General features: G+C 42.2%; 1 protein-coding gene and 1 pseudogene across 1 annotated transcript; one reads left to right on the top strand and one right to left on the bottom strand.

The window, feature by feature from the left end:
• Positions 1-3,517: 3,517 nt before the first annotated feature.
• Positions 3,518-6,014, top strand: LOC123116522 (multiple organellar RNA editing factor 8, chloroplastic/mitochondrial-like). The gene is made up of 4 exons (XM_044537469.1): positions 3,518-3,902; positions 4,032-4,129; positions 4,227-4,292; positions 5,438-6,014. Exons 1-4 carry the CDS (start codon positions 3,556-3,558, stop codon positions 5,521-5,523), a joined length of 597 nt encoding a protein of 198 aa, XP_044393404.1. The 5' UTR covers positions 3,518-3,555; the 3' UTR covers positions 5,524-6,014.
• A 646-nt stretch (positions 6,015-6,660) lies between these two features.
• Positions 6,661-19,698, bottom strand: LOC123112611 (uncharacterized; annotated as a pseudogene).
• Between the last annotated feature and the right edge of the window lie 336 nt (positions 19,699-20,034).

Genomic DNA, 20,034 nt, shown 5'->3' with positions numbered 1-20,034 from the left:
CAAATGGGTTGGCATGTCCTGTGATGCTCCAATTATTTGTAGCAGAACCTGGACTTCAGGTTCTGGAAGCGGCTAATGTCGGAGCTCCTTTTGGCGTTTGAGCATTTTGGAGTAAACAAGTGCATTCATATTCAACAAATGCATGTTTCCTCCTGTATAGCAACTAGTTGTCTCTGCCCTTTCCCCTCGGCTCCATTGATTTGTGAATAGAGCTGTGTGAGCATTTATATGAAGGTGATGTAGCGATTCTTGGTTTGTTCTGGGAGATCCAACCCATGTTTTTGCAATGGTTGATGGTTGACATCCTGGCTTTACACATTTAACACCAGGTTCATCACTTCATCATCGATTTGCCCTGTGACTCGTCTTCTTCATCCTAAACCTAAATAGGTTGTTTGGATTCCCCTAGTTTGGGCCAAAATTGTATTGTTGACTTATCCTATAGGCCTACTGGCTGCTTGCACAATGGAGGGGACTAAGGATGATCACCTGAAGCACCCCATTCCTTTTTATTTTTGCACCTCATGTTCTAGGGGATTTGGGACTGAAGATGATTTAAACTTGGTGTATTGAGATTGTCAACATGGGTGGCTATCTGATCTACGAGAGCATGTGACTTTTGAAATGTCCTTGCGAATTACTACTAGTATCATCACATTAATTCTACCGGTAGATCATGGATGTTGGTGTGTCAAAAATTGTTTGGCTGTTAGTTCACATCGCGTTGTTGGTTAATTTAAGATTTAAGATGTCGACTGCTTCAACCCTTCTGTTTCAGTCTCTTAGTAATGCAGTCCAAATTTGACTATATCCATTAAATGCTTAAAAGTCCATTTAATGACTTAAAATAGCAAAAAAACTAAAAATGTCAAATTTTAACATGGAGAATGTGATGGTGTATACTGAGTGTTGAAAATATTTTCTGGATTCTAAAAACACAACAATAGAAGAAACGTAGGTTGAAATGTCATGCTCATCTCAATCCTATAGGATTTTGGTTTGTTTGGCTGCATCACAGAAAAACAAAGGATTCTTTCAAAGAGGTTTGAGCTCCTAAAATTTCATATAGGATTCAATGCTATGAACCAAATAACCAAAATAGAAAAACTCCTAGAATTCCAATCGTCCAAAATTGCCTTGAAAATCCTTTGAATCAAAGGAGGCCTCAAGGTCAAACGATGAAGCACCTGTCATTTCGCCAATTTTCATTTATATTTTCTTGAATACCAAGTTAAGGTACATGTGTAGTACCTTCATTTTTAAAATTCTAAAGCTTTTGTAAAATGATTTCCCATACCTAACATATTACATTACATTGATAGCACCAAAATTTGGCATTTTTGTGGAGCCATTTTCTACTTTTAAGACATTAATTGTATTTCTAGATATTTGTCAAATAATTTTCGATTTGAACTACAAATATATAAAATAGGGATATAGATTCAAGCAAAAGAAATCATATTTAGGTATTAAAAGACTCAAAATTCAAAAGTTGAGTTGTGAATGCAACTGCACACATGCATCCCATTGTTTTTTTTAACTTAAAACACTGGACAAAACGTTAGTCTAGCTACCATTAGCCACGGTTGAAATGTACATGTTGCAAAATCTTTGCCAAGTATTTTTTTTTGTTTGACGAGTGTAACACTAGGCAAACCACCAAGTATGCCAAGCATTTTTCCGGCACACTCAACAAAGGGGGGGCTTTTACCGAGTGCCCGATAAAACAGGGAAATGCTAACACTCAAAAGACCGATTTCCACCGCATCGTCCGCCGCCTCGCGCGTGACACGTGTTCATGTGGGCCCACCACCATTTATCTCCTTCCCGCGTTATCTCCATGCGAGCTCTCATCCAACAGTTTTGTTCTTTCCCTATCTCCCTTTTCTCGGTTCAAACCATCACCATCGGCGCATGTTCGTATCGCATACCACCATGGGACACCACTGCCGCAACATGTTCTAGCACCATGTTGCGAGCTCCACCGACAAACCAGTGTTGTAGATGCCACTGATGCGAAATTGTCTCGGTTATCGATGCTGCAAGCTAGGTTACGCGTGGTCGATTCAGAGAGCGTTGCCGGAGGCTGCTTCAGCGGATCGCTGGTGCAAGGAAGTTGCGGAAGGTGCTAGAGTGGAGGCTAGTGGTGCAAGGCCCTACTCCATTCCACTGGTTGATGGTCGCGCCAGTGTTGCAAACGTTCTATACAGAGCGTGACATGGGTCATGTTGCAACCGGCATGCGCAACATGGCTCATGTTGCAAATGAGGGTTAGCTAACATGGTGATGGACGACCACATATGTTTTCCCAAGTGCAACATGAGTCATGTTGCAAAAGGGGTTTGGATAATAGGGTGGACGACCACAAATGTTTTTTCAGAGCGCAACATGGGTCATGTTGCAACCGGCAAGTGCAACATGGCTCATGCTGCAAATAAGCGGACCATAGCGAATGAATAACGTATCTAGATTGGGCAGCTATCGCGTGCGTGATCCAGCGACTCTGGAGGCGGTCGATTCGATCCACACTTTAATCAGCCGAAATATAGCACGCATCGATAAAATACACTCACTAAACCCATCAATTTCAGCAGTGATGTTATGACTGCGCTACTCGTTGGCCGACAGGTATTTTGCAAAGATCGGACGGGCAACAAGCCATTGGATCCAGTGAGCGACAACTGTTGGATATGGGCCGCGTCTACCAACTGACAAGTGTTTGCAACATGAGACATGTTGCGCTCGGAGATTCGCAAGACGAGTTCTTTGCAATATGAGTCATGTTGTGCTTGGAAGTTTGCAACATGATGCACGTTGCATTCGGAGGTTTGCAACAAGGCCTTGCATCACATCTCAGAGTGGCACACGACATCTTGCAGCACCATTGAAAGGTAGCCACGGGGGTTGGACCTATGGAAGCATACGGAGGCGGCGCTTGCAGCGTAAAAGTTCCGCCGCCATAGGCCTCAGCAGATTCAGGTTGAGGGGGGGCTTTTCCCTTATTGGAAACAATGAAGTGCCGGCAGACCTGAAACCAAGGAATCAAGTGTGTCTCTCTTCCATCACCGCCTATGTATTCTTTTTCGAGCTTTCTGCGAGATCATCATCACCTGCTCTTTTAGCTTGCATCATACTCCCGACACCGAAGCAGAACAAGATAAGCTCTAAATATTTTCAGTCATCAGAAGTAATGAAAAAGGGTACCTAATTCAACTTTGCACAGTGCAAAGCGGACCTAGATGGCGTGCACCCAAAATTTAAGGGTGGAGAGAGAAGAGCGTGGGCGGCGGAGAAGACCGATTGTCCGCGGTGAAGCCGGCAGCTCCAGCACGGCGGAGGACTGCAGGAGAGATTTCAGAGAAGCGTTGGGACTGGGAAAGGTTGGAAGTCGGTGCACGAGAGCGGAGACGATCGCCTCGCCAAGGCCGCGCTACACGAGACTAGGAGAGTCAGAGACGACTCACGGGCCCCTCTATAAATCGCGCACGCTCTCCTTAAACCCTTATTAAACCCCGTCGACGCCATTTCCCCACGGATACGCTAGGGTTTTGCACCATGGCGTCGGCGTCGCGCGCGCTCCTCCTATCCAGGCTCTCATCCCTCCCGGCCGCCGCCTCTCGCTTCCTCCGCCCGCTCGCCTCTGCGGGGACCTTCCTCCCGGCGGCGCTGGCCCCGTCCCCGGCGCCGGCGCCCGGGGCATCGGCCAGGCGGTTCGCGACGCAGCCCGCGAACTCAGCCTCGAACTGCAGCAACCGTGCCCCCGAGGAGGCGATCCCCGGGTGCGACTACGAGCACTGGATGGTCATCATGGAGGGCCCCCCAGGAGACGCCAGCAACCCCGACATCCACCGTAACGAGATCATCGACGGCTACATCAAGACCCTCGCTCAGGTCGTCGGAAGGTATGCTGCCCCCTCACCTCACCCTTGATGGGTTAGTGGATCAGGATTGGATAAGTATGATAAAGTCATTTATGTACTATTTATAACATATCTGTATCTCAAACCTACCCTATCCCTATGTCGTTCCAGTGAAGACGAAGCAAGGATGAAGATCTACTCTGTGTCAACTAGGCATTATTTTTCTTTTGGTGCCCTACTATCTGACGAACTCGCCGGCAAACTCAGAGGTATATTGATCGTTACATGAAATTCGTGTATGTGATCTTTTTATGAAGGTGACTTCAAATGATCTTTTTTTAAATGCCACTAATTTGTTATTTTCAGAGTTGCCTAAGGTCCGTTGGGTTCTTCCTGATTCATACGTGGATGTAAGAAATAAGGACTATGGGGGTAATGATCATGTACTATCTGACTGAATATTCACTATAATAATTTGAAATGGTTGTTGCTTTTTCCCCTCACTAGGTAACAGATTTACCACTCTGTGTGGTACTATATGATGTTCTGTTATGACTATTTCAGTTGCAGGTTTCAGATCTAGGAATTTTGAGAAAATTTCCTGTAGCACATGTTTTTAGGAATTTTTCTCTTACTCAAAAGGCTTAAGATTGTTATCCTGTCAGAATATATTTTTTCATTTATTAATTAACGATCATCATTGGTATCTTATTTGTGCTGCTAATTGCTTCTGTACCCATTTGTATTATAGTTAAGCATTTAACTGTTTAGTGATGAACATCTCATTGTTGTTATCATGTGGAGTTTTCTAGTATTTGAGTGTAATCTTGACTGCTCTCTGTAACATCATTCCTACAGTCTATAGTAAAAGGATGTCACCAATATCTAAGATATCTATTCAACTGACAGAAATGGTGATTGGTAACAACTTTGTTTATTTTAATTGAAGTAGGAGCTTATGTTGGCCACTGTAACTTTTTGGCAGGCTACCAACCACAAACTTCTGTCTTTTGATGAAACCTGAATATAACACGATACACTCAAATTTGATATGAGAGCTACTCCCTCTGTTCCTAAATATTTTTCTTTTTAGAGATTCCAAATAAACTACCACATACGAATGTATATAGACATGATTTAGAGTGTAGATTCACTCATTTTGCTCCGTATGTAGTCACTTGTTAAAATCTCTAAAAAGACAAATATTTAGGAACGGAGGGAGTATAAGACAGCGCTTCTGTAGTTGCTAGTTTTTGTTTAAAATATACATCTTCCTCCTAGTGGTATGATATTTGGCTGCAGTTTTCATTATTATACCTGGATTAAATAATAATGAAAACTGCAGCCAAATATCATACCACCATATATATCGTAAAATCAAGTGCTTTGTGCAAGATGATTTATCATATCAAGTGTTTGTCAATATGTCCTGGCATTTTGAGCCCCTTGAGGTGGCACTTTCAACATTTTAACCTGCCATGTCTTCCTTGGATTATCTGAGCTTGTGCACTTTCTTCAGTTTTCATCTCAGTCCATATGTAAGGAGAGTGTATCTAATGCCTTCTCTTGTGTTTCAGGAGAACCATTTGTAGATGGACAGGCTGTTCCTTACGACCCCAAATACCATGAGGAGTGGGTGAGAGGCAGTAAAATTGGCAGATAGTGTAGTCGTAGGTGTCCCAACTTTGACAGGGTAACTTTGAAAGGAGAAGGCATAACACACAGTCGTACCAGAGCGGGCCTGATCCACCAAGTTACCAGTTTCCCCCATAGGTAACCCAAGCTACCAATGCAGCGGCAACTACAACAACACCGCCCCACCTGCTTACGAAGGCAGGGACGGGCCAGGGGGGCATTACCAATAGAGAACACTGCTAGAAGATTGCCGGTAGGAAAGTTAGTACGGATTTTTATGCATATATTCTCTCTGAGAAATAGAATTACTAAAGCTTAGGCAAGTGCTCTTTTTTTTCTCTCTTTGTTGAAATAAATACAGTGTTGAGTAAGCTATTCGTATGGGGCCGGGATAAACAAGTGCCTCATGGTGTCAGGGTTTAATTTTTTTCCTGACGTACTGTACAGCAACAAGTTCTCTGTGCCATTCCTGACTAGAGTGTGTCACTACATTTATGCCATGTTTCACCATCGTTTTTCCATCCCAAACCAAGCCAAGCTGTCAGGGTGTGCCATGGCTTGGGCTATTATATTGTGCATAATATGTATCCAAATTGTGTTGTTGATTATCCTGTGGGCCTGCTGGCTACCTGGACAATGATCATGTCTTGGCCACCGGTGGCGTATGAATTTGTAACAACATTTTGTTCATCTTAATATATGGGCAGTCAACTGCTAATTCCTTGAAAAGAATATGAAGGGGACTAACAGGTGATCACCTGGAGCACCCCATCCCCTTCAATTTCTTCACCCCCAGTCAACGGAGTCTGCTATCATGGTTCTAGGGGCAGCTGTGAGATTGTCAGTTCGAGTGTAGCTATCCCTCTGATCTACGCGATCAGGTGGCCTTCTGAAGTGTGTGTGATTCATGGTTGCATTGCATGACTCTGCGCGGCTTTGCAAGTTACTACAGTGTCACTACTCATTACATCATTTCTACCGGAAGATCATGGGTGTTGGTGTGTTGAAAATTGGTTGGGTGTTGGCTCACATAGCGTCCATCGGTTCCGTTTCAAGTTTTTGCAATGCAGTTTCGACGGTGGTCTCTTACAGGTGTGCATATTCAAAAGTGGTGCCATAGCGCAGAGGAGGCTATTCCACAGGTCAAAAAGGGCCCAACACTTTCTGTAAGCACGTTCATTCGACATAAATAATTTAGGGGGAACTTCATAGTGATGCATGGGTACAAACAAATGTCTTGTGCCGGTTCAACAGTTACATTCCTTGGCCAGACGCGAAGCAACACATTTCTGCTGTCTTCCCAATGGTTTTACAATACAAGCTTCCCCAATGCACGCAAATATTTTCTTGAAGGTGGTTAAACTAACTACAGCAGCTCACTTCTTGCCACGCCCCTTGTCGGGCTTCTTCGTCCTCTTGGATTTCTTCTTGCTCTTCTGCTTCTGCGCCGCCGCCTTTGTTGAAGTCGAGGCAGCTTCTCCCGTGCCAGCCCGCTCGTCATCTGGGCAAGCTTTGAATACGCAGTCTGTGGGCAACTTCAGGAGGCAGAGCCTGGGGTCTTTCCCCTCGCGCCTCTCATCCTGGCATTGGCAACAACCATCCGTGCATGACCCTGAACCAATCACAAGGCGGATGACCTGCTGCAGTGTCTTCCCAGCACCTTCCCACTTCGAGTATAGATCATCCACAGCTTTTTTGTCCGTCCTGTGAATTTTCACGCACGCAAGTGGTAAGGTAAATTCTCACAAGACACGTCTTGCACTAGACTAGAAAGGTGGTACATATCATGCAGAAAAGAGAGGATGTTATTACCCATACATGCCTATCAATTACAATACTCTTTTGGGCGGCTTAAAAAATAAGCTGCCTCTCCCCAGCTTAAAAAGTAAGCCGCCCTCTGAATTTGTTGAGACTTCTAAATTAGTTATCACATAACTAGTTTAGAAGCCCCAATGAATAAAAGAGGCGGCTATAGGAAAAGCTAGGGAGGAGGCAACTTATTTTTTAAAGTTGCCAAAAGAACTGACCCGAAATCTAGATAAAGTTGGCCCCAAATTAACACTTGCTTACCTATCAGGAAGTTTTTCGAACTCACTGCAGATGTGCTTGATCTCTTCCAGATAGTGTTCATCAAGCTCTTTATCAACCAATGCTAGAACGCCTGTTTCCAGCCATGGAAGGGCATCTCTAAGAAATTGAATGACAACCCTTGCATCTTTCTGCAGAAATTAGCTGTTAGGATTACTCGGCACCTGCCAACAATGGGACAAACTGGAAGACAACAAAATAAGCATTATTATAACATATGAAACTCACCTGGCCTTCCTCATCGCGTAGAAAAGTATCAAGCTTCTTCCAGAGAGTGTCAAAGATACCAGTTGAATCTGTCTTTCTCGAACCCTCTACCTTTAATACCTCTACAGGCACAAGGACATCAGTTGATTTTTTCTTTCTCGAACTGATTCCTATCTTTACTAACTCTACATTCACAGGAATGTTTCCAGAAATAACATTTTTGAACTTGCTACCATTAGAATTTTCTGGCAATGGAGTCTCTTGCTTTACAGAACTTGGTTCTTCAGGACGCTTGCTGCCATCAAATTTTTCTGGCAATGGAGTCTCTTGCTTCACACAACTTGGTTCTTCAAGACGCAGAAGAGCCATTATCTTCGGAACATCATGCAAATCCTCCTTGCTTATCATATAGGCATTCAAGTTTCGACATATTACTGGGATTTTGGGTGAGCCAATAACTACCATATGATCTCCGATTGAGGCAAGTGCATCAGCAAGCACTCTTATGAAGTTGCTCGGTGTGTGAGACCTCATTTTCAAAGCATCTTGAATCTTCTTAGAGAACTCCAAAGGTAAATCCTTGAAGACTTCATTCCTCACAAGGTTACGTGTGACCTCATAGCACTTCCCCAGAGAAAGAGTAAGGATCAGAGGATAAAGTGTAACAACTAATCTCAGGAGGACTGCTCTGTATGAAGTACTGGAAGGACATGAAGTCTTATGTACCCATTCCTGGAGCATATGCTTGGTCGTCAAGATAGTAATAATTGTCTCGTATATGAAACAGCCTGATAAGTGTGCCAAACCATGAAGATCAGAATCTGGGCTTGACTTAGATACCTGGAAGGTGTCAATGAAAGCCTTGCTGGTACGGCACTCCAGCATATTGACCAACAGAGATTTCGTGCAACACATAAAATCATTCTGTACTAATAAGCATGATGAAGCCAAGAAACCAAGGCACTCCATAAGACCCACATAGCATCCTGGGGATATGTAGTCTAGTTCATCCTTCCACTTTACACTTAAGGTAAACTCAAGAGCAAGCTTAAAGTTGAAGATCAAGGAGGATCTATCACGACCACTGTCAAGAAATCTCTTGAAATATCGGAAAAACCCTGCCCACTCAGAATTATTGCCCAGGTACTGTAATAGTCTTGAAAGCAGCGCTTCATCCAATTGTGCTGCATGAAGCAGAAGCATGGTTGTTCTCCCAAGATGCCCATAAGTCAATTTTTTATTTGCTGGGCGAAGATTTGCACTAAGAGAATCAGCAATCAATCCATATGCAGCTGGTGAGTCAAGTACATGCGAGAGGCTCCCCTTTGTCCCATCTCTCCACACAAGAAAAACTAGCTCAAAGAATCGACGCCCACATAGAACAAAAAAGCTTCTTAACTTCATGGAACCTTTTGGCATGCTGAACTGTGGTTCTTCCAAAAACTTTGCTATCTCATGTATGATAAGGACAGTTCTCACCAGGGTATACCAAGATGCCGGCTTTGGAGAAATTTGAACAATTGACTCCAACTTCTTAAGTACACTGAAACCAACAGAAGACAGCTCATTCATCCAGAAACACTGAGCACATGAATGACACTCGGAGGCACCCAATAAACATCTGTTGCCGTCTTGCTGCAAAGAATTCCTGCCAGCGTTGGAAAGCCAACTTGCATTCATGTTCAGCACCACATATCTATCACCTTCACCATCTTTTCTCAATCCGAAGTACTTGGCAAAAAGATCTTCATACACAACTGCATAGCCATTTAATTCTGGATCATCGGTGTGGCAAAGATGAGATAGTACTTTGATTATGATCGACTTCCAGTGATTCCAGGCATAAAACAGAGTTTGGGGTGACATCTGGTTAGAGGCCAGCATATCATTACAGCTATTTTCATCTTCAGATCCTGGCCCTAATTCTATCTTGTATCCAGAGGCTCGAGACTGCAGATGAACATCAAGGATCGAACGGGAAGCAACAAGTTCAACTAACAAGTTTGCACATTTTCTGCCCTCAAGCAAAGTGCAATTCAAACTGGAAAGAGACTTATTCACATCTGACAGTGCATCAGCTTCCACGCAAACAAAGCAGTAGAAGCACTCAGAGACCTTTTTTGCCAACTCTTTGGCTTTTGCAAGAAACTGTGCCTTCTCTGCATATCTTTTGGGAGGCCACCCTCTACTATTTGAAGACCACAAGGAACCCACAATGATATGGAGGAGGAGAAGCCGTGTTGCATCCTCAAACAAATCTGCCTTCTCGAGTATGTCTACCTCCAGTAAGACATCTCCTTTATGCTTTGCTATTCCTGCAGCTTCTAGGAAATTACCCATTTCCATCTCTAAACTCAACAGTTCGTCAACAAGATTTCTAGAATTTAGGAACGTCCGTACGTGATCCATAGAGCTGAAAGCTTTAACAAAGGGCATCATATGCTTTATGTCACCACGCTCAAAATAATGTTGAGCGCAATTATCCAGATACTTCGTTCTAATTGCAAAAACCTCCAAGGATTTTGAATTCTCAAGTGAATGTTCCTCTAACTGTTGCAGAAACTGCAAGCCCAGATTGTATAATTGTTTTCCTTTCGAGCACATGGAGAAACACTTGGTGTAACATTTAGCTTTCAAAAACATTTCAGCTGCCTCCGACCAGCATTCAGCCCTAGCAAAACAGTCACCAGCTTCCTCAAGTCTAGAAATACCACATTTTTGCGTATAGACCATACCTATGGCAATGCAAGGAACACAATGTTTAGTCAGAGTGTCAGACAAAGCTATCCATATCAAAGCTAAAAATTAGCATGTCTGCAATTTATGGAGGGATTTCATTTCGAATAAATGTTTTTTTAATCTGATGACATTTACTTATATGGCAACTCTTTAAGAACAAACTGTCATTTGTAAAACGTTATGGAATGATGAGATCTCAAAAGTATGGATACAGCTTGGGAACTATGGAGAGTTAGCAGACCTGCTTTTTTGTAGTCACCTAATTTGATATAGCAAGTAGCAGCTTTCTCATGCATGCCTATGGACTCGTAAATCTCTGATGCTGTTTCCAATGAAGCCTTGCCCAACTCCAAATTTTTTGAGATGACACGGTCAGCGGTCGCTACAAGTCCAGCAGCTCTTGCCCACTTCTCTCTGTGTGCATCACCGGCCTTTTCGAAACACATAGTAGCCATTTCGAATTGCCCCTCATTGAATAACTACAAAAGGAAAAGAGAGAGAACTTGTGGATGGAATAACAATGGTAAAAGAGAAGAACAGAAAAACTGTAAGTAGGTACGCGTCGTGACCCGACTAACAAAGAATTTGTGTGCATAGAACAACTGTGAGACAAAAAAACATGAATTTCACAAGATTAAGAACATTCAAAAAATCACTCAGTAGGCAACATAATGCATAGCATGGTAACTAAAATTGGCTTTCCAGACCAAACGAGCAAAGATCACCAACCTTGGTTCCCCGTAGCCTCCAATCATCACTGCTGCTCCCTGTCTGCATTGCCTGAATGAGGGTAGAATCAAGTGATCTAACTTCTACAATACACAACTTCTTCCAGTAGTCAAACATTGGTCGACAGTAATCATCTGTATTTTCACATATCCAGAGTCTTTGCCTAGTGCGTGTGATTGCAACATAGAGTTGCTTCAGCTCTGAACAGAGAAGATAATGCTTGCTTCTGTCGAAACCTGGATGAGAGATATGCTCAGAGTGTGCTATAATATCTTTATCTTCCATGTAGCCGTAGAGAACTCTCCATTTGTTTCTTAAAGGCGACGAACCAAAGAAGTTGTACAACAGCACATCCTACAAAATATCTCTGAAGTGAGTATACTTGACAATTTGAAACAGCGCATTTTACAGTTAAAATATTTTGCAAAATGAACACAGATGAAACTGAATATATAGGCCCATACCTGAAACTCAAGACCCTTACATTCAACAATAGTCAAAACAAGAGCTTGTTTACCAACAAGATCAATAATTTGTTTTTTGGTAGCATCATCACGAACTAATATGACTTGCTCAGCACCAAACCCATGCAGGTTACCATGTTTACTTTTACTTTCTCCAAAAATAGTCATAATTGCATTCTCATCATTATCAGACTCCAGCAGCACAGGAGCTTCTCCATGTACAAGTCCAGTCTCTGGATTAAGCTTGTCAACACTTGACGGGAAAAAGAAGTACAGAAGGCTCATGATACTTTGTGCCATACGGAGGATGCCACAATGTGTACGGAAATTCTGAGATAGTTGGAACATATCTGAGAGATGGACTCTTTCACCATGTTTAAGTCCTTCATTAGACGCTTCAGTTTCTGCGAGGAATGCAGTATAAAAAAGTGAACGGATATCTTCAAACCTGAAATCGATACCCCTTGCTATAGTTTGTGCAGTGTCACCAGCAAAAAGGAAGCCTTCCTTGATGTTCATACAGACATACTTAAGAAGTGCTATTTGTGTCATGGTGAGATCCTGGACCTCATCTATGTAAACAAAATCCACCATATCTCCATTGTAGCCCTCAGATACAAGACTACTGTGAAGACTATTGACGAAATCTGACAAATCAAACTCCCTGGCAGTGCATTTCATACTCTCATATTCGAGGAATATATCATAAATTCTATCTCTCATCTCATTGTTCAAAGATGAAAATCTTTTATCAGCGAGCATCACATAATCTTGTCTTTCCAGTTTGCCAGTACAAGGCCTGCTTGCTTGATATGCGCCCTTTATATGAGAAATTATTTCAGTGAAGACAGTGGACGCAGCAAATTTTTTTGTCAGGTCTGCATTAAAACGAGGCCAGTAGGAAGTAGCAAATTTTTCGTAGGTAACTTCCTTCAATTCAATAAAAGTTTGCACTGCACGAGATCTTGAATGGCCTCTCTCAAAGCAGACTTCATTTCACCATAAAACGCATCGAAAAAAGATGTCTGGCATGTTCCATCAAGCATCATCAAAAACTTACGGTATGTTATAGTAAGAGGATAGTGCCCGTGAGGTAGATCACAAAAACTGTCAGGAATTTCTGTAAACTCTTCCAGGTCATCCATGATGTCATGCATGTGAAGAATGCTAGACTGGTCAGAGACATCACCGATGCCAAATCTATAAAGGGTTGAAATAAATTGGAATTAATACAAGGATTAGTGTTGGTACAAAACATAAAAGAAGCAAAGCGAGTATCTTCGTAAGAAATCATTGAACCCGCTTGCAATGTATAATTTCACAAAAGAGCACCAAGCATGGCTCAGTTGGCTAGTCATGTGAGTGGCTGAGTGCACGCCTAGACCAGCAGCATTCAAGGCCTACCCTCACTACCTCTAATAGAAAGAAGTACAGTGAAAAAATATTGAGCCAACACTTTAAATAGTCCTATGAAAATAATTTCCAAAATGGTGTAAACATATGTAATACTTGAAAAATAGGGGTTTCAATTCAATTGACTTACCTTTTAAATCTGCAGATGTGATCTTTTATGGCTGAACATAGCTTTGGGCTTACAGTGATAAATACTTGTTTCACAAAACTTTCTCTTCCATTCTTTGGTAACATAATATTATTGTCATCTACCCCTGATAAATCAGCACCATCCAAATTTAAACCTTGGGATGCAATCAATGACTGTTGCTCTTTTTGAATCAGTTTCATTGTCAATACAGTGGTTTTTCCAGTGCCTGACCTCCCAAGTATAAAACTAGTGAGTGGGAATTGAATTATCACCTTCTCTTCATCCGTCAGTTCAAAGGGGATGTTGATTTCAGACCCATCAGTAGCTGTCAGCAAATGCTTTGCCATTCCAGATGATAAAGAGTAGAATTTCATCAGCAGGAAGCTTTCACTAACTTTTGAATTCTCCATGCCATATGATGTATCCACGGAATCATGCTCTTCATGAGCGTCAGCTTTGCAATCCTTGTTATAGCGGATAATATCATGCACAATATCCCAAACCATAGGAACCTCCAGTTTCCTGTTATCCACAACAAAAAGGAGGGCAAAAATTAGAAGAATATCTTCAGGCAATTCATTTGTAGGCATGAACTATTTACAAACAGTTCATCTCTGTAAGTATCAGAGGTATAAAAAATCTAAGAAACCTGATTATAGCCCATTAACAATAAAAAAAACTGATACCCTTGTGTCTGCACTCTCCTGCAATGATCCAGGTAATCATCCGTGTACATGGAGAATAGATTCTCGAGACGTTGAACAGTTCTTGCAACATTTTGCTGTGACAGTAGGTCCCAAATTCTTATTATCTGGGAATACCTTCTTTCGGTTTTCTCAATGTCAGTACTCCAAACAAGATACAAGTCCCAGATCTTGTATACTTTTACAAGATAAGAAACACCAGGCATGTCAAGGTTCTTGACTGTTGTCCTCCAACCATCTCCAAGTTTGATAAGCTTTTGGAGTACTTCCTTCCTGAGCTGTCGTGATTTTAGTTTGGTGAAAGACTTTCTAAACTCGTGGCTAAGAATGACCTGTCGAATATATGAATACAAAAAATGGAACATGAGAAAGAATGTATACGAGAGAAATGAACTTTGTCCTGAAAATCCTATTTACAAACCTCTCACAATCCAATTACAGAGCAACCAGCCTAGTAGAGACAAGTGAATCACATACATGATTCCAAAAAGTAAAAAACAGATCTATCATGAATACAAACAAAATCACACTATAAAGGAAGTGTACATTCAGTAAACCCTAACTACCTGACAACAAGCATGAGTCTCATAAGACAAATGCACATACATGTGAATTGCATTCTGGGTAATTTAAGTGCAGCGACATATTAGAAAACAAGAAAGTAGTTCAAAGCCAAACTGGCTGAAACCATGGTACTTACCTTCCATCTTGTATTGCTGAAAACCGCTGAATCGGCACTGAGAAGATCCTCAAGTTCATCAAACTGTTGCTTTACTTGCAAAACCAACTTACAGATGGTTGCGTCATTAGTGGCACTGAAAATACATTTACGTCTCTCCGCATCAGCAACAAGGTCTGTCCATTCAGTCCCACTTTTATAAAGTGTATGAGCATTCCCAACAATCCAAAGACAGTGCCTGTATGAATAAAGCATCCATCAGATAATTTATATCATCAGTCTGACATACTTTGAACAGCAATAAAACAAGGGGCCACAAAAAATTTGATGCACACCTTGCTCTAGTAAGAGAAACATTTGTTCTTTGGTTATCAGCAAGGAATCCAACAACTCCTCTCTCGTTGGATCTAACAGTTGATAGTATAATTATATCATCCTCTTCTCCTTGGAAACCATCAATGGACTTCACTCGCACATGAAAGCCATCACATGTATCATATTTTTGGCCAAGTCGATTTTTAATTGCATCAACTTGAGCATTATATGGAGAGACCACACCGATGTTGAGCCCTTGGTCTGTCCTTTTCCAAGCTGCAGAAAAAACTTAGGTGGTATGCTTACTGATCATTAGGGATGAACTTTTTGACAAGGCTATTGAAAGAATATTCTTCAACAAATTTAAGTTAATTCTGTATCACCAAATCATTGACATATCATTGCTTTTCAACTACGAAGTCCGATAATAATAAAAGTTACTAAGGCGGGTCAGGCAGTGGCCAAACAACTCTTATAGAGCATGATGCTTCATCTTTCATGTCCTCTATCGAATGTTCTCTTTTTCCAAAATAAAAATAACATTGTTTCCCGAACAGGGCAGTAGAATTGAAATTTAACCATATCAAGAGATACACATGGAAAGCTGGACTCTCAAACATACACTATTGTGGTGAACACCTTTCTACCAATGAAGGTTATGCAGTATGCAATACAAGAATGGCAGATCACGTCAGCTTCTAAAGATCCCATGTTATATTAGCCAAGTATCTTCTTAAAAAATAACTAGAAAGGATATTAAGGTTAAAGAAAGGATAGAATTCAGCTTAGACATACATTTAAAGATGGTATGGATTAGGTGCAAAACAACAGCAACTTCAACCATGTTTCTGCGGCTGTTTCCCGTGCCCTCTGTGTCTTCCCTTCCATCAGTGAGATTTATAAACGTGTAGCTCCCAAAAGGGAGGCATGTGTAATCCTTATTATAACTAGGAGACAGAACATTGGAACCATCTAAAATCTTCCTCTCATAAAACTGGGCATTTGGAAATAAGCTGATACAAGGATTCATGCGATACTGTATATTCAGCAAATGCTTATCAAATTTGAGCATAACCAATCTCCCAAATAAACTTGTCGCAAATCCAGCTTCTTTGCATACCTAGAGACAACCAATGAAAGCTAGTAAGATTACTGAAAACATATAAATAACAATGGAACATAAAAGAAAGATATGGCTGTCACATTTTTTATTCTCAGCATTTCAGTACCAGAAGTTTATCTTGTTGATAAATGGGCCAATGACTAAGAAATGAATTCAGACAATATAAAGAGGGTGAGGCAAAACCTTACTTTGCTTTTAACCATTGCACTCAGCTGACAGTCATCTCCTACCAAAACAACATGTTTTAACCAATGCAGACGTAGTGGGATCACCAATTCACACTCCCGCACTTGAGCAGCCTCATCAACAATTAATACTTCGAAGGGTGCAATCTCCATGTGATGTAACCGATAAGAGCTAGAGGTAGTACAGAAAAGAAGTGTTGCATTACATATGCAGTAGTTCTGGACCCAGTTTTTATTTACTCCAGTGGGTAAATTAAGCGAGTGTAGCAGATCCTTTAGCAATTTAAGGCATGAAGACCTTGCTCCATCTAGTTCCTTCTCAATAGAAGATACAGGTTGTGCACAAACAGAGTTCACAGTTGACAGGCAACCAAGTCCCCTTTTTAAGCCCTCAGCAGTCAAGTCTACGTTGCACAGAAGAGCACCAAAATTTTCCAGCATATGAAGCAATGTAGGTATATTTATGGCACTGTCACAAGAAAAGCACCTCCCAGGTAGGTGAACCCACAAATTCATGATGCATCTTTTCAGAGCTACTGCTATCACATCAAATTGCTTCTTTACGAAGTCCAAAAAGCACACTGGATCAATTTTGCCATCATCCTCAAGAAGCATATCATACCGTGAAGCAGAGTCTTCAAAAAAGGATATCATTGAAGCTATTCTGTAGTTCCATCCAGACGACGATGAAAAGCATTCCACAAGTTCATCGACACGAAAATCCAAGAAAACTTCCTGAAGATCCTCTGTGATGTCCATGTTAGACCTACTTCGAAATAACAAAATATCTCCAAGAGAAAAAGGTAGACCAATGTTGTCAGTGTGCTCATTGAAATCCTTCAAGTTTTCAAGGAAACGAGTGCAAACTCCAACAACAACAACATTTGTGGGAGCACAAGTAAGAGTTCTGCATTTCAAACATGCCAAGACCCACAGTAAAGCGCTAACCGTCTTGGTTTTTCCAGTGCCTGGTGGACCCCATATAAGCTTCATGAGGTTTACATGCCCACATTGTACAGCTGAGATGACAGAATCAATAGCATCCACTTGTGATTGATTAAGCTTAACCGATAGTAATTGCTCTGTGAAAGAAGCCAAACAGCCCCCATCCTGCTTTACACACATACCGCAAATATCCTCACCCTGCAACAGAGCAGACAAAGAGGAGCTCAAAAGGTTAGGTCCCATACTAGTTTATACTAGTAATGAAAATGGCAAGTAAACTAAACACGAGTATGCATGCCATATTACCAGATTTGTGGGGGCTAAGAGCGACTTGATTATTGTGAAATTGTCATTCATGTGTGCACCAAAGGTAAGTGCTTTCCATATACGTATGTTTGTGGTGATATTATTGAGAAATATTGCATGTTTGAGTTTGTTCAAGTCTTCTTCCAAGTCAATATTCTTTTCAACTTTGACTCTGAAGCCCTTCTGGTATTCATCATCCATAGAAACCTCAGTGACCATTGCCAAGCAATATGTGACACCATGGCGGTTTAAGTCCTCTGCAGCTTCAGGTTTTATGCTAGACAAAATAAAGATGTCACCATTCCTGGCAGAATAAGCCCCAGTAGAGAAACCAGCATCATTGTCCCAAAAGTCCACATCCATAAAGTATGATCCCGACTTTCCTGCTACCTCCATGGAAAGTATTTTCGACGAGGGTGCTTGACTGACGAGTTCAAGGCATGAGCACAGATCTGACCTTGTTTCTTCAATCAGAGGCACACGATACGATGCAAGATAGTGATCAAGTGACTTGAAGTTGCAGGGAATAGTCTCAACCTAAACAGAAAAGAGGTCATTTCCAAATGAATATGGTTATAGCTAGCAAAAAGATGATTCTCCAACAGTTCCTTGAGCACACAACAAATGGCATGTAAACAGAAGAGCTATATGGTCAATTTCATCTTCAGCAACAATATGCAAGGATCAGTACATCACTCATATCACAAGGAGGTTGCTGTACTCAGCTATAGAAATTGTTTTTCATAGCAAGACAGTTTGTAATTTCTGCCACCAAATTGTACAACATCACGCATACATATCATTACGATACATGACTTACGCACCTATCATGTTCCAACAGCGGTTTGAAACTTAAAGTGTATTATCTAATAATAAAGTTTTTTGGAGACACTTGACAAATGGTGGTCACATGATGAAATTAGTGTGTCATCGTTTTCTACAGCAACGTGCACCTCCAACTGTAACATAAGAACCATTCTCTAAAAATAGAATCATGTAATCAGCCCGAATCAGTCACAAATGTCAGCAACAGACAACAGCAACATGCAATTTCCTGAAATCCAACAGTTAGCGTGCAACAATTATGTGCGTTGCCACTTGCCATCAGACAACAATCCTGAAATCCAATAGCTGTGTCATCTTTTTCGACAGCACCTATCTGCCACCAAATAAAGTTCTTTGGAGGCACTGGACAAATGATGGTCACATAATGAAATTAGTGTGCCATCGTTTTCTACAGCAATGTGCACCTCCATCAGTAACATAAGAACCATTCTCTAAAAAAAGAACCATGGTATTAGCCCGAATCGGTCACAGATGGCAGCAACAAGCAACAGCAACATGTAATTTCCTGAAATCCAACAATTTCTGAAAGAAAAAGAATTCCTGAAATCCAACAGTTAGCGCGCAACAATTACGTGCGTTGCCACTTGCCATCAGACGACAGTCCAGAAATGGCACTCAGCGCATGCTAATTCATTGCAGTTCCAGTTCCATGACACGTGGACAGAAACCCCCTCTAAACCCTAGCGCGCGGACCACACACACCATCATCTGGAACATCCAACAGCTAACCCAGCTTCGATTACGCACAAAATGGCAGCGCACTAAACGCGATTAACCAAAAAAAAATCACCAGATTCAACCTAGCGCGCATACGGAGCATACGCCTTGCTCGCCCGGAGTCCGTGCCATGCGCGCAGATTCGACCGAAAAAACAACCCAAATAAAAGGGTCGAGCCCGCAAGCACAAATCATCATCATCCGGAGGCGGGGCGAGGGAGGGGTGAATGGATGGCGCACGGAGAGCACCACGGCGCGTACCTTCCCCCTGTAGAGGTCGTCGTCGTTGATCTCCTGGAGCGACCAGGAGAGCACCACGTCCTCCAAATCCGTCCCCCCCATGGCTTCCCCCTCTCCGTCTCGCGCGTCGTCCTAGCCGCTCACGCGCGAGCACCGGAGCAGGCAGGCGGCATTCCGTTTGGGAGGAGAGGGAGGAGGAATGGAAGCAAAGGGGGTTGGTTTGTGGCCTTGGCCGTCTGTAGGGAGGAGGGAGGAGTCGCTTGTGGTTGTGGTCAGTCAATGCGGAAAAGCAGAGCAGATGAGCAATCAATGGGATGGCAGGGGAGGGGAGGGGGAGAGGGGATCAGACGATCAGTATGGTACTACTGCACAGAAATCTTTTGCTTGTGGGAGAGGGAGAGGGAGGAGGCTAGCAGGATGCCTTTCGGGGTGGTGTCTTGGGAATCGGGCCCTTTTTCACGGGGCGGGTAAAGAGAGGAGGGTGCCGTGGTGAACAGTGCCAGAGCTAGACTAGAGAGCGCCGTGGTGCTACGGCTACAGTATATAATAAAATTACCAATGGTAAAAAGTAGTACTACTAGTACGGGTAGGGAAAACCATCTCTCCTCTCTTGTCTTTGGTCGCACACAGTCCTTGTAGCCCCGTCTCTCCTCTCTTGTCACGGGGCTTTAATTAATCGGGCCCTTGTAGTATCTCTCGCTGCCAACGT

Source organism: Triticum aestivum, chromosome 5B (assembly GCF_018294505.1).
Source record: "Triticum aestivum cultivar Chinese Spring chromosome 5B, IWGSC CS RefSeq v2.1, whole genome shotgun sequence".
Taxonomy (NCBI): domain Eukaryota; kingdom Viridiplantae; phylum Streptophyta; class Magnoliopsida; order Poales; family Poaceae; genus Triticum; species Triticum aestivum.
The sequence above is the reverse complement of the archived record's forward strand: the minus strand, read 5'-3'. Positions and strand labels throughout refer to the sequence as shown.